General features: G+C 37.8%; 1 protein-coding gene across 7 annotated transcripts in view; it reads left to right on the top strand.

The window, feature by feature from the left end:
- NAV3 (neuron navigator 3) overlaps positions 1-15,981 on the top strand; it is an 803,480-nt gene that overhangs the window by 639,959 nt on the left and 147,540 nt on the right. For all 7 annotated transcript variants that reach the window (XM_064590847.1, XM_054506909.2, XM_054506908.2 and 4 more), the window contains 2 exons: positions 4,546-4,654; positions 5,355-5,738. In XM_064590847.1, the coding sequence (XP_064446917.1) occupies positions 4,546-4,654; positions 5,355-5,738 (493 nt within the window). The remainder of the gene's footprint in view (positions 1-4,545; positions 4,655-5,354; positions 5,739-15,981) is intronic.

Raw genomic sequence — 15,981 nt, 5'->3', positions numbered from 1 at the left:
TAAGTACCTTATATATAAGTATTCTCAAAGATATGAACAGAGAGCAGTCCCCGGGCAATATCCGATGGTTGCTCTGTTAAATTATACCATGCTGTATGTGGGTGTGTTGATGACATATGCCTTTTTGTGCATAAATAACTTGGAGCATTGCTGTCAGAGGGTAATCTCTCAGTAAAAGTCTGTATTTTCCATGGTTTTTAAACTGAGCATCTGCTTATTATATTTATGGGATTATTCTTTTTAAGGCTTCCCCCACTCCAACTTATGCCAATATTCAAAAATGCAAGTGAGAAAGTAAGGAATAATTTCTTCAAATAGTTGTGACATGAATAATCATATCAGGATAATGAAGCACTTCAATGCAGTTTCTTAAATAATGTTGCACGTTAAGTTGGTAAATATATCCAAGCCCAGAGCACACAGGAATTTCAGGATTTCTGCCACGTGCTTGACTAGGTTCTGTTTCCGACTCAAAATGGCCTCTTCCAAGTTAATTTTTAGGCAGAGTTCCTTGAGTTCAACTCCTTAATCTTAAGCATCCTAATAGATCAGACTAGGGTCTGTGCTATAACTATATAGGAGAATATTTAAAAGGTAATTGGCCATGTTTTGGCTATTTTCTGCCCAAAGTATCTGACTTAAGAGGATTTGAAAAATTTCCATCCAAATCAGTGTTGGGGTCATCTGTAAAATTAGGGTTCTCAAAATAAATCAGGCAGCTGGACTCTAAATAATATTTGCAAAATAGGTGGTGTAGAGGACATGATTCCCTGTGAATCAGGTTCATTCATACATAATTTGACTTCCTATTAAAAGATGACAGTGCTGGCAGTGTTAATTACAATGTATGTATTTAAAGCCTAAAAAGTAAGAGCAGGACCACACAGATTAAGTGGCCCATATACCCCTAAGCAAAAATGTAGAAGCCATTATTTTTCCTGAAGGAAACCTCCTGAGTGTCAGACAGGATGGTAAGGGCTTGCACACATTTTCCAAAATGGTATATTCTAGAATTCACTTTGAATTTTTAACATGGTTGCAAACTGCTTTCTCATTGCTTATAAAATGTCCTCTTTAAGTGGGGCAAAGAGCCGGTCTCAACTGAGCCTCAGTGGCTTTGAGATTAGGGAAGTGAGAGGAGATACAACACTTTTGTGACTAAATGAATTTATCATATGTATTTTTTTATGTTACTAACTTTTGTGTTACTAAATATGTCATTTTACTTGTGCTTTTACATTTGGCCTTTTCCGTTGAGACTCCCTTCCCTCCCCCAATCTTCTAGATATCATTTGGATATAAATTTTTAGGATGTTTCAGATTTGTGTAATCCTAAAGGGGTTTGTAAGTGTATTTAATGGTATTTTGACTTTTGTGGGTCATTGAAAACATTCACTGCAATAAATTTTGACTTGGTTGTTATCTTCCATAACATGAATGAGACAGCAATTATGTTTTGCTCAATAAGGACTGGGAGGAAAAGATCTGTTTGATTGTCATGAACAGCGCAGTGCCATATGAGTGAATAAACCAAAGGAGGAAAGGAGATTGTGGTTCTGAAATATGAGAGAACAAAAACGGATGCAGTTGGAAAAACCAAGGATCTAAGATGCCTGTTGGATTGGAAGAAGGATATTTATTTATTTATTTATTTATTTATTTATTTATTTATTTATTTAGATATATTTATGTATTTGAGAGAGAGTGCGCATAGGGGTGGGGAGGGGCAGGGGCAGGGGGAGAGAATCTTCAAGCAGACTCAGTGCTGACTGGGAGCCTGACTTGGGCTCTAGGCTCTGTGTGGGGCCCGATCCCACAACCTATGAGATCACGACCTGAGCCGAAACTCAGATGCTTAACCACCTGAGTCACCCAGGAACCCCAGAAGAAGGATATTTAAAAGATAAAGATGTGAAAAAAAATTTAGTGAAATGGAATTTCTGAAAATACAGTGTTCTTATAATTTATATTAAGAAAGTGTTGAAAATAATTCAAATATCAATGCTATTAATATTATGGCAGTTAAGTGGTTGAGATGCAACTTGATTACAGTGTAAGAGTTCTCACAGAGGGAAGGGAGCCAGGGACAGGGGACATATAATGGTATATTCTTTGACCTTGTGTAAGGTCAATAACTATATTCCCTCTTCCCTCTAGTAAAGGTCGTCTCAATACTTCCCTCAAGACTTGTCAATTCTTACCATCACTTAGAAACTTAGGCTTGTTACTGTATGAAATCTTATATTCTGATATTGGCTTCTCCAATTTTGTCTCATTCTTCACTATTTCTTTTGGCCACTTGGAGTGAAATCTCTCCAATTACCTCTGCTTTTCCTTCGGCTGCATCTGCCCTTTAAGATTTTCCTTACATACTCCTTCTTTATCTTCAGGCTTTTACCAGATTACTTGGAAGTAAAAAGTAGACTTCTTCCTAGCCATTTCTCAAATACGCTCTATTTATGAGAAGGATGAGAAGACGTTCTGGAGAGATTATGATTAGAATCTCAAGGGTTATTAACAGTTCTGAATTTTAAAGTGATGTTAATTTATAAGGTTAAGGATTGCATGCCTTGAATTAGTGTAGGAAAAGTTTATGCCATGTGCATGAGGGTACAACACCTATTTTTCTATCTTGACAATATATTAAGGACTTTTTTAATACTTTCTAAGTTTGAAGTAGTAATGCTACTGTTAAGCATATTTTAATCATTCAAATATTTTGTCAGTTAAAAAGTAGAGATTTACAGACCAGCAGCAGAATGGTGGTTGTTTTGGCAACCGTCCAGGATGAGGAAGAATGAACAATGTGGTGATGTGTGGCTGAAGAAGAAAATAGAGGAATGGGCAGTTGGTGTCTTTCAGTCTCTGGGGGTCGTGGTGAAGGTAGTATAGAGTTGTTCAGTTACCTTCCACAGCTCCTAGGACCACTGGATGGAAATGAAAGGGAAGCAAATGATTCATCCTCAGAAATGTTTTCACAACTAGACCTGTCCACTGGTAGAAGGAGTCATGCCTTCCTGGAGAGGATGCATCTCCAACCTTAGAGGTTTCAGGCAGAGGCACATGGCTGTCTCCCAAGTGAGGCATAGATGAGTTTCCTCACTGGCTGAGAGGTAAGGCGAGACATTCTTTGAAATCCCTACCAACTCTATGATTATATTATACATGTTAAGTGGGTATATATTTGCTGTATATATTTTTTTAATCTGGCATGAATTCTGTGGAAGAGAATGAACACGTTAAATATCTACTGATATTCTAGAAACAGACTGTAGGGATGCATCTTGACTTGACTGTGCGACCATTTTCATACAGGAGTTTAATACATGCTATTTCCTACCTTCACTTTCCCCTGCTGTTTTTCCTTTCCTTCCATTCCCTTCTCTTTTCCCACCATCCCCTTCCTTTGCCTTCTTCTTTTCCCCTTTCTCATACCTTCTCCCCCCTTAACCCATCCATTCCCCCTACCTCCCTTCTTCCCTCCCTTCCTTTCCTCCTTCATCTTTCTTTCTTTTTTTTTTTTAAAGATTTTATTTATTTATTTGAGAGAGAGAATGAGATAGAGCATGGGGGGGGGGAGGGTCAGAGGGAGAAGCAGATTCCCCGCTGAGCAGGGAGCCTGATGCAGGACTCGATCCCAGGACTCCAGGATCATGACCTGAGCTGAAGGCAGTCGCTTAACCAACTGAGCCACCCAGGCGCCCTCCTCCTCCATCTTTCTTTCTTATTAAAATTTCTTGTACTTCCTCTACTGTCTCCCCATGTTCTTCTCAGTATCCAGATAGACCAGTTTCAAATGGCCACTGGCTTGGAAGTATTACACATCCATAATCAAACTGGTTTAATGGAACCTCTGCCTCCAAACGATAGGTAGTGGTTGAGCAAGGCCAGCATTTGCCACACTGGCAAAGCTGCTGGTTTCATGTCTATTAAACACATGCCGGGTTCAGATGCTAGAGACTTTACTGGAACTTCAGTGTCACAGGGGAATGCTGTGAGTCCCTGTAGAAAGTGGAAAACAGTTAAAAATAAAGCCATCCAGTGTTAATAGAAGACTTACAAAGGTATTGCTTCTATAAGAAAAGGCTTCTATCTTATTCCCCAGAGTCCAAATGTGTAATTGCTGCAAGGTAAGTTTATCTTACTATTCTGATTAGACCTAGAAATAGGTAATTATGAGATTAATTAGGACCCAAATAATTTCAGACTTTTAAATTAAGCTCAGTAATATGGAGTACTGTATAGTATATTTCTGAATTAATCACTCTCTCCTTGCAATGATTAAGGTCATGGATCTACAAAGTATTATTGTACTATTATCACTCCTGATCAATTATTACTTGTAATGTTATATTGGTTTCTATTCACATTTTATTGAATGTGAATGTAGAAAGAAGAATTATGCTTTTCAGATAGTAGGCATTTGGAATTTCCTATTATTGTATTTTTAAGGAGAAGAATTTATATTACTTATCTATGTATACAATTATTCTGAGACCAGTAAATTACTTGATTGACAAATATATTATTATGTTACTTTTCTAGGTGAAGACCCTGAAACAAGGAGAATGAGAACAGTTAAAAACATAGCAGATTTGAGGCAAAATTTAGAGGAGACTATGTCCAGTCTTCGTGGGACCCAGATAAGCCACAGGTTTTTTTTTTTTTCCTCAATTCTATATATCTTTGGGCCAATAAAGAAAAAAATGACAACCAAGCACTTAACCTCTTATAAGGATAAAGAAAAAATTAATTTTCCCTTACTATTCTCTCACTTAAGTTTTACATGACATTCAGCTGGCGACTTCTTAGCACATACCCAGGGACTTTTTTCTCCCATCCATCTCTTCTTTCATAGAGTGTCCCTTTCAAACTGAATTAGCTCCTGAAACTACCAGCATCACTACCAGGTAGATTTGCATGCCCGTGACAAACAACAGTGGGCAGAAGTTACAGTTGAAATGCACCTGGGGCAGGACTGGGGGTTGGGGTGTATAGAGAGACTCTGAAACATAATTGTACCCAACCCTCCAGAGTAGTTCTGGGGAGCCTTTGGAGTTAGGTGAAGGGTTTGTTGAAACTGTGAAACACAATTTTGCTTTATCTAAAATGAGACAATGGCCTTTCTTTCGAAAGCAAAACAGCAAAACGACAAACTTCAGATGAATGCCCCATCCCACATTTTGACATCTGCAGAGGTGTCTTGCATCTCATCATGAAAGCATAATTTGACTTTCATGAAAATGACATACTTCTAAGAAATGACTCAGCCCTAGCCTTTCCGGTCTTCATGTATTCTTGCTCTATGATCCCAAGTCAATCCGAGTATAGGTTTTTCTTCATTTGTTTGCCAGCACCCTGGAGACAACATTTGACAGCACTGTGACAACAGAAGTTAATGGAAGGACCATACCCAACTTGACAAGCCGACCCACTCCCATGACCTGGAGGTTGGGTCAGGCGTGTCCTCGACTTCAGGCTGGAGATGCTCCCTCTCTGGGGGCTGCCTACCCCCGCAGTGGTACCAGCCGATTCATCCACACAGACCCCTCGAGGTTCATGTACACAACGCCTCTCCGTCGAGCAGCTGTCTCTCGACTGGGAAATATTTCCCAAATCGACATGAGTGAGAAAGCAAGCAGTGACCTGGACATGTCTTCTGAAGTTGACGTTGGTGGATATATGAGTGATGGTGATATCCTTGGGAAAAGTCTCAGGGCTGATGACATCAACAGTGGGTAAGTGGCCTTGGTCTCCACCAGCATTATGCAAACAGGGAAAGTGCTCTACTAAGATGCATTAGCTGGAGAAAGAGTAATTAGGTTAGCTCACAGAGTCATTAGAAAATGTGATAAATCAAAGGTTGTTTGGGGGTATGTCAGACCTTCTCTTCTGCTCATTCATGAAGAGTAAAATATCTAAAACTTCTATAAAATCTTTTCATTGTAAGCCCTTAAGTCTTTCTATTGTTAGTTTAGAGAACCAAATGTGCCCTGTGCTTTTTGGAGTGATTTTCACATGCTTCTTAAGTCACAGATTTTGTAGAGAAAGACGTGGGAAGGGGACAGGAGGAGTTTTGTTGAGCTGCTGGATTTTTTTTTTTTTTAATTTGGCTTGTCAAAGCTGCCTGTAACTTCTTTGAAGACAAATATTTTCTAGCATTCTTCAGTTATGCCCCTCCCATCTAACTTGAGGGAAAAGCATTTTAGAATTGAGAGTTTCGATCTCTTTTGATGGTATCAGATTAAAAAAAAAATCTTAGCCTTGTTTTTCTTCTGTTTTCTATTATAATTCCCCAAAGTGTTGTGATTATAAAACTCTTAAAGATTTTGGCAATGTGGAATTCTTAGCTCAATCTGAGAATGAGTCCCAATGGAGGCAATAGGATACTCTATTAAAGCTACTTCTATAAATAATTGTAATTCCTTACAGATACAAAAACTGATCCTAACTGGCCACAATTATATAATACTTAGGAAAGGTAAGACTTGCATTAGGACTCACTTTCATCTGACTTCAAAACCTTGGCTCTGTAATGTAAGGAAAAGCTTCCCAAATCAATTTTATAATTTTCATGTTTTCCCAAAACCCTAAATTTAGTGTTTTGACCTACTTTTTGTCCTTATACATCTGAGAGGACCAGTATCAGAAAGCATTCTTCTATATGAGTAACCCTTCCTGACTTCATTCATGAAGAAAAGAAAAGAAGAAAAGCTTATTTGAAAGGTGACAGACCTAAAAAAATACAGAAGAGCTTTAGATCAGATGTATAGCTCTACTGTGATATCCTCAGATCAAGTGCTTTTTTCGTTGCCCCTTCCCAGATGGCTAAATTCCAACAATTTAGATTTAGGAAGACAGATTGCAGTTTAGTTAGGGTAGGAAGTGGTTGAGATACCACTGGGGTCAGAGTCCAATTTAAATTCCTTTCTACGATTTGCTATCTGTGGACTCCTTGGGGGCTTTATTTATCCAAATTCTTTTTTTTGTTTTCTGTAATAAGGATAAAATTGCAGAATCTCCACAAAATTATTAGGAATTAAGGAAATAACCCACAAAATTGTACTTACTCAAAGCCTGTCACAGTATGAGCGTTGAGTAAATTTATCATCAGCATCATAATTCCATTTATTATCATTAATAATCACACTAATTTGTGGATGTTATTGTTATCATTTTTGTACATACTAAATACCACCTGGGGGGGATACCCAGTTTGGGGAACATGATGGCAGCACAGGAACATCGAAGGCATGAACTTTTTCCCCCGTCTCTCCCTTTTCTCACCCACTGTTTCCATTCTCACTCCTATCCCCTCCTCTTTTCTTTCTTCATCTCTTTAAATGAGAGTATATGTGTTTTTATATTCACTACTGGATGAAGATTTATTTTTTTAATTTAAATTCAATTAATTAACATATAGTGTATTATTAATTTCAGAGGTAGATGTCAGTGATTCAACAGTCTTATGTAACACCCAGTGCTCATTACATCATGTGATCCCCTTAATGTCCATCACCCAGTTACCCCATGCCCCCACCCCCCTCCCCTCCAGCAACCCTCAGTTTGTTTCCTATGGTTAAGTGTCTCTTATGGTTTTTCTCCCTCTCTGATTTCATCTTGATTTATTTTTCCCTCCCTTCCCCTATGATCCTCTGCTTTTGTTTCTTGAATTCCACACATGAGTGAGATCATATGATAATTGTCTTTCTCTGATTGAGTTATTTTGCTTTGCATAATACCCTCTAGTTCCATCCATATCATTGTAAATGTCAAGATTCCATTTGTTTTGATGACTGAGTAATATTCTGTTTTATATATATATATATACCACATCTTCTTTATCCATTCATCTGTCGATGGACATCTAGGCTCTTTCCATAGTTTGGCTATTGTGGACATTGCTGCTATAAACATCGGGGTGCAGGTGCCTCTTTAGATCACTACATTTGTATCTTTGGGGTAAATACCCAGTAGTGCAATTGCTGGGTTTTAGAGTAGCTCTATTTTTAACTTTTGAGGAACCTCCATACAGTTTTCCAGAATGGCTGCACCAGCTTGCATTCTCACCAACAGTGTAGGAGGGTTCTACTTTCTCCACATCCCCACCAACATCTGTTGTTTCCTGACTTGTTGATTTTAGCCATTCTGACTGGTGTGGGGTGGTATCTCATTGTGGTTTTGATTTGTATTTCCCTGATGCCGAGTGGTGTTGAGCATTTGTTCATGAGTCAGGTGGTGAAGTGGGGTGGAATCCTAGATGGGACAGTGTGGTCTCAGGACCCTCAGGGTCACGGGAAGACTGGGGGTGCCTGAGTGCTTCAGAGTTCCCAGGCATCAGAGCGGGGGAGCCGGCTGCAATCAGTGAGCCCAGGAGTGGGCTCTCAGCTTGGGGTTGCCATAGACCACAAACTGCTCTCCAAGCAGGGGCCCAGCCAGTGGGAGAACCACAGAGAGAGCCCCCTCCTTCCCCCTGGATAAAGATTGAATTATATACATAAATATACTATATTTATATACACACACATATATATGCATATATTAATGTATACACACACACATATATATACATATACACATAACACACACACCCCCACACAGGCAGTCAATCTCATTATTTGCGGTAGTCACTACATACACTGAATTAGTGAATACCGAACCATTGCTCCTAGGGGAAATACAGATGTACTTCTTGTGAGCTTTGGGTCACACCATTTTTATCAGCTCATCAGAATAGAATCTTGTTTTATGTGTATTTCAATTTAAAGCCACCTTATTTGTGAATTAATACATATTATAGATTCATGAACATTGAGCTCATGCCTTTGCAGCACTGTAATTCATGCCTGAATGAAGCTTATCTAACACATAGTTTTCCATAAGACACCATAGCCTTCCTACCCTTAGAACACAAGAACACCTCGGCACTACACCTGAGGGGCGTTTTAAACAGCAGAATCTCCAACAGGGAGCACAAAAATGCGGCAAATGTGGCTCGCAAGAGCCTGTAAAAAGGACACATTGGCAGTAGAAAAGCTGAATCAAGTGGGCAGAATGTCACCTTATTTGACCTCAGCTGGGAATGTCCTCATGGGCAACTCGAACCCTCACTGCTCTGTGCCTGTCCATGAATGACCATGAAAGTGTTGCAGTTATTGATTTGCAAATTTTAGCGAGTAAGCAAATGTGTAAATATGGAGTTTGTGAATAATGAGGATTGACTATTTCTTTATACACACACAAAATGCTTATATGGGGAGAGAGCATATCCTGGGAGCAGTTTAAATCAGAAATCAATGGAGGGTAGGTACTATGGTGAGCGCTGTGAATCTCAGACCTGTACCCCTGAAACAAATAATACATTATACGTTAGCGAAAAAAAAATGCACATGCTCTGCCACTTCCAATAGACCTGGCCGGGTGAACATATTTTCCCAGATAAATCAATCCCCGGCAGCCATCCCCCAAGATGAAAGGGGGGCACCAGACTAAACAATGTTTGTAGGAAAGACAAGAAGTGGGAAAAAAAAAGAAATCAATGGACATTGACAATGCAATGTGTGAGTAATTTCAAAATTTTCATACAGATAAAAACTTAGCCAAAAGTTCAGAAGAAGGAGAAAGTGCTAAATCCAGGCATGAGATAGAAAGATAGAAAGATTACACTCTTTGATTTAAATAACTATAGAGGAGGGAAATACATTAAGAGAATATTTGTTAGAAAAGTAGATATATTGTAGAAAGAATGTTGTTCAGTGAGCTTGACTAAAATGTAATTTTCAAAATCAGAGGGACAATTGGATTAGATGACATTCACTGACCTTTCCCTTAACCAAGATTCATGGAATCTGAATATTTAATTTTGAGAGATAGGGTCTATAGTGACAGGCCTCAATAACATTATGCTAAGAAATTTAAACTGTGTACTCTAAGCAATGGAAAGCGCTGTTTCTTAAGGAAGATTATTTAATAGCCACAGAATAGGGCATGATGATGATTTTTGAAAGTCCCCTTTAGGGAAAATCTGCAAAATGGATTGAGAGGAGAAGCTCTGGTGGTAGATTTCAGACACTACAGCAAAACTTGAGGTCCAAGGTCTATAGGCCAGAAATATGGGAGTAGCCTTGATGGGGATGAAAAGAGCAAAAAAATTGATATGGGAGATACCACAGAGGAGAAATTTACAGAAATAATGATAGAGTACTCACAAGGGCTTGAGAGAGGCAGTGAATTCAGATAAGATGCCCATTTTGTAAGCACCGGAGATAGGAAATTATACCTTTAGAGAAAATAGGCAGAAAAAGAGACTTTTTTTTTTTTTTTTGAGAAAGCAGAGGGGAGATGATGAGTGTAGAGTTAGAAACGTAGAGTTGGAGACATTGCCCTATACGTTGAAAAAGCAGTAGTTTTTCAGGGTAGAGATATGATGGAGAGTGTGGTCTCATATAGAAGATAGTGGAAATTGTGGGAGACGTGGGGACTTCTGGGAAAAGAATAGAGAGAAGGATCCTGAGCTCAAGTATGTATGTGTGTATGTATCTAAAATGTATTTCTGAGTTCATCCTGTATGCCAAACCGCATTATGGGACTGTGTGTACAGTAGTGAGCAATATAGGCAAAGCGCCATGTGACTCCCATGCTAGTGTTTTTTATATTTTTGTAGGCGTTCGTTTGTTCAATGAATGAATGACTCATATATACACATGTTTGTCAGTAAGCATGTGTGTATACATTCTTCGATTAGTAGTTTTTTCTTAAGGCAATTTTTTAAAACAACTGAGTTCTATATATAATAATATATATTATAGGCATACCTATACTCAGAAGCATTTTGTATTTTCCAGGACTCTAGCTGTATTAGTTAACAGTAACTTCTGTAAACAAGAAATCTCAAAATCTTGTAACTTAACACACAGTTCATTTCTCCTTCATATAAATCCCTCGCTGGTGTTTCTGACCTTCAGTTGGGAATGTACACCATGTAGTCTCTCAGAGAACAAGATTGAAGTGAATAATTCTGCTACTATCCTACCAGCTTTCCAGGGTCACCCTGGGCATTGGTATTCAACAAGCAGGTGGCAAAAGAGAGGAAGAATCTTGGTGTGAGAATATTTTATATGTACCAGGCCTACAAGTGGTGCAGATGACTTCTACACACATCCCCTATCCAAAACAGCTGGATGGCCACATCTAACTAGAGGAGAGGGAGGAAATATGGTTCAGCTGTATGCCCAGAAGGAAGAGGAAGTTGTTTGATGAGAGCTGGGTAGTTTCTGCTGAATTTACTCATGAGAAAAAATAAAAAAGTTATGTCCATTGTCCTTCCTACTTGTTTCATGCTTCAGTGGAAACCCAATTCAGACTTCTGTTCATTTTTGTTCCCTATCAGTCTTTCAAATAAAGTCTTGGATAGTTTCACAAATGAGCCCATTTAAATATGTATCAGTGGTCCACGTGTTTTATGTTGTCACCCATATTCAGTATATTTAAAGAAAAAAAAATAAAGAAAAACTACAAAAAAACCCATAAACCCTATATGAAAACTTCCCCTGATGATGTTGACCTGTTGGGCATTAGACATTTCTCTTTCCTGTGGCAGAGTATAGATCACTGAAATTTAAAGAATGGCTCAGAGTTCTGTCCCCTGGGTGGGAGGTGAGTAGGCATGATCGGCAGGCAGTATGGCTGGTCTCAGCTCAGCTGTGATTAGGGGGTGTTGTGTGGAGGATACCCCATGGTGTACTGCACTTCATTGCTCAACAGTTTACACAGAAAAATTATTGACATCTATAGGATGTAGCCTGATACCTCAGCCTAGAATTAAAAGGTGGGAAGATGAGAGGGCTAGAGACATCCCAGGGGAATTTTAATTTGATGATGCTTTAAGTGAAAAAAAAAAAAAAGGGCATTGAAACATCTGTGCTACAATTCATGAAAAAATTGAGTTACAAAGTTAATTTTCTGTTCCCAATTTTTAAAAGTATGTTTCAGTGATTAAAGGGACAAAGAGCTCAAAAGACATAGTAATGAATGAAGGTGTTTAATTTAAGATTTTTTTTTTCTCATGTAACCATAAGGAATGTCATGAAATGAATGGGAATGCTGTTTCATTTTCTCATGTACCTTAGACCTCAGAAAACTAGTTAATCGGCATTCTGAGAATTCAAAATTTCCTGAAGCATGTAAAGACTTATCTCTTTCTTCTCTTTTTGAAATTACTTTAAATGCTTGGGGATGTGAATCTGCCAGTAATTAGGAATTAGTCAGAGGAAGGCCTCTTACTTATAATGAGTCTCTGAAAAAGTCTCCATTTATGAAACAAAAAAGGAACTTGCTGGAAAATTGGAGAGAAAGTTAGATATTTTAATTGGGTGGAAATTGAAGTTATCTGCAGGTGTCACAGTATAAATAGTTGGGTCACAACATAACCTAAAATTCTACTTCAAGTCATATGGCCCAAACACAAAGTAATTGAATTCTGGGAAATGAAATTTTTAAAAGGGAAGGTGAATACTTCTATCCTTCTTCTCCCTTGATTCTCCCTCAATTCACCCTTAGTAAACTTGAGGGTGTGAAGCATGTCTACCATTGGGAAGGGCAGGCTTAAAGTGTTGGGGTGAAAGAGTTTACATGGCAAACCACAGATTCCTAATCAGAAGGCTTCTACTAATTTCATATTCAAGATAGGAGAGTTATGTTTAGTGAATGTGGAGACCCTAGTGGAAAGATAGCTGGTAATACTAGCCAACACTGACATAGTATTTACTACGTACTAGACAGCATTCTATGCATTTGACATTTGTTGACCCATTTATGTCTCACCGTAACTGTAAGAGGTAAATATATCATTACTATCTCCATTTTACAGATGAAGCAATGGAGGCATGGATAGTTCAAGTGACTTTAGCTGGAACTCAGAAAATTAGTTAATCAGCTTCTGGGAATTCAAAATTTCTTAAAACATGCAATGCTAGACTTGAACCCAGGAAGTGAGATTCTGTACTCTTAACCATTATGGCAAATTACCCTGTGAGATTGTCTACATGTCTACATGTACACATTTCTTTCCTAGGAGTTGATTTTTTACAATAGACCAGAGCTTCACAGCAATCTTTCATTAGAAGTATAGTTGTTTTTAAGCTAGCATGTGTGATCTAGGGGACAGTAATATTATCTGTGCTCATCAAAAAGAAAATGCTGAGCTGTTGTGCCTTTGAGGTTTAGAAAAAAAGCCTGTGTGTTCATGTCATTAAAAAATAGCTAATTGTAACATATAGTGGCTGATATGAAATTTGAATGTAAAAACACAGAATTCTAGTAAGTTATGGTGCAAGCCTAGGTTTTGAATCTTCCCAAATCCCCACAAAAATAGACAAAGCTACTAACCAGCAAAACTAAAAAATCATGATCACTCTTCACTCATAAAAATTGATGACAAAGTATCATCTCAGCCCCCAACTATAAACAGCTGAGGACAAACATTCAGAAGCCAAAGGATGGTATCAGTGTATCAGCATCTGTTTGGGAAGAAACAGAGGTAGGCACTGGTGCATCTGGTAACACTGAGAACAGAAGAACCCAAAATAGCTGAGAAACTGACTAGAAAACACACAGGGCATTTGAAGTCAGCAGCTGAAGCTGGAGGGGTTTTGACCACTTGACCAGCCAGGGAGAGTAAGGGCAGAAGGTCATGTCTGGAGGGAATAGAACAGTCTAGTTCCTATGAATTCATTCAGCTGCTCAAGCACAGCCCCCTTTCAGGACAGGACGCCACACTAAGAGACATATTCTGTGAGTAGAAGCAGATTGAACAAGACGTGGCAATAAAGGCGAATGAAGGTCTGGAAGAAAGTGAGAGATGGAAACAGAATCCAAAAATCTCAAAAAGCTAATTACTGCATTTCAAAACACTATACAAAAACAGAGGCAGTTACTATGTGAAGTTGGAAAGGTATCTAGTTTCTTTTTATTCAGAAAAATGAATTTCACATAAAAATAAGCAGGAGAAAAGTATCAGGATAAAACCCCAGAGAGGCCACAAACATATGCCACACATATAACTAACAAAGTATTAGTATCAATGAGGAAAGAAAAAAGGAAAACAAAACATAGCATTGAATCCAATAGAAAAATGAGCAAAAGGAAGTGAAATAAGCCAGCCAGAGAAAGACAAATACCATATGATTTCACTCATATGTGAAATTTAAGAAACAAAACAAATGAACAAAGGAAAAAAGAGAGAGAGAGAAACCAAGAAACAGACTCTTAACTCTAGAGAATTGATGGTGGCCAGAGGGGGGGTGGGCGGGGGAACTGGTGAAATAGATAAAGGGGAAAAGAGTACATTTATCATGATGAGCCCTGAGTAATGTATAGAATTGTTGAATCACTATATTGTACACCTGAAACTAAGAGGACACACTACGTGTTAACTAGATAGGAATTAAAATTTTAAAAACAGTATAATTTAAAAAATGAGCAAAAGACAAACATTTTTTATAGGGATGTCATATTTACTGGGTTATGTATATTTATAGCACTTAGAAAACATTACAACTGGTTACACATGACATAGTAACTACATTACATGAAATATGCTTGAACATTTTAAAATGGGCTTTCTAATCAAAATCAGCATGTTTTTTTAATTTAAATTCAATTAACCAACACACACAAAACATAAATGGCTTATAACTAAGTGAAAACATGATCAACCTGCTTGGTAATATGGAACTTATAAATCAAACCAAAGTGAGAATTCTCACCTATAGGCAAGCAGGTGTTTATTCTGAAACTCTTTTGAAAACTATTTAGCATTGACTAGTAAAGTTAAGTATGGGTATGTGTCTCTTATGACCCAGTGATTTCCTTTCTAGATATAGATCTTAGGTAAGTTCTTGCCTGTGAGCACAAGGAAATGCGGGTACACAAGTGTCCATGGCAGGAAAGAAGAAAAACAACTCAAATGTCCATAATAGTCAAATGGATTAATCAACCAGTGCATTTGTAAAACAGAGTAATAAAACTATAAAATGAATAACATAATGATACACATGAGGATAGATAATTGCAAAAATGTAATTTTGAGTGAAGGAAAGAAGTCACAAAAGATTACACGTAGTGTGACTCAGTTTATATAAAGTTCAAATCCAGGAGATGCTAAACAATATATTTTTAGGAATACATGCCTATGTGGCAAAACCATAAAGGAAAGTAAAGAAATGCTTACAAAATCCAGGACAGTAGATACCTCTAGAAGGGTGATTTGGGGATGTGAGTGGGAGGAGCCTATATAGACATTGAAAAAACTGAAAATGTTTTATTTCTGAAGCCAGGAAGTAGGTGCATGAAAGTTGGTATTATTTTTATTATTATTTGATATATACTTTTATACCTTATAAACCTGCAAAAATACGTATTTCCCTATAAAGTTTTTTTTCAAAGCATGGAATTGCTATGAAAAATATAAAGTTGTATATATTTCTGTTCATTGAGAAAGTAGGATTGAACAATATAAAAAATAAGATTTTTACAAATTCCCACTATTTCAATGAAATCCAGACATAATTAGAGCATAATGATGCAGATTCACAGATTTGAACAGACTCTGTCTTTTTTTTTTCAGGTTTTTTTTTTTATTATGTTATGTTGCTCACCTGAACAGACTCTATCTTACAATAGCTGGGGGTGGTGAGTGACAAGAAGGAGTGATACATCCAGATTATTGATTGGGTGGATGGTGTCCTTACCTTTGGCCATCGTATCATGCACAGAAGGAATATGAGCTTTAGTGATGAAGTTAATATATGGTCAGTTTTTGCTATATTTGAGGTGCTTATGAGAAAGCCACCTATCTATGCCTTGGAAACAGTTTAATACCTTATTTTAGAGTAAGGTGGAATGATATGGCATAGAAATATTAATTTGGATAATAGACATCTAAAGTAAATGCCATGAGTATGCAAATTTGCCTACACAGAA

Source organism: Mirounga angustirostris, unplaced genomic scaffold (genome assembly GCF_029215605.1).
Source record: "Mirounga angustirostris isolate CCGP_5_RB_7025 unplaced genomic scaffold, mMirAng1.0.hap1 SCAF_5, whole genome shotgun sequence".
In the NCBI taxonomy this organism is placed as follows: Eukaryota; Metazoa; Chordata; class Mammalia; order Carnivora; family Phocidae; genus Mirounga; species Mirounga angustirostris.
The sequence above is the reverse complement of the archived record's forward strand: the minus strand, read 5'-3'. Positions and strand labels throughout refer to the sequence as shown.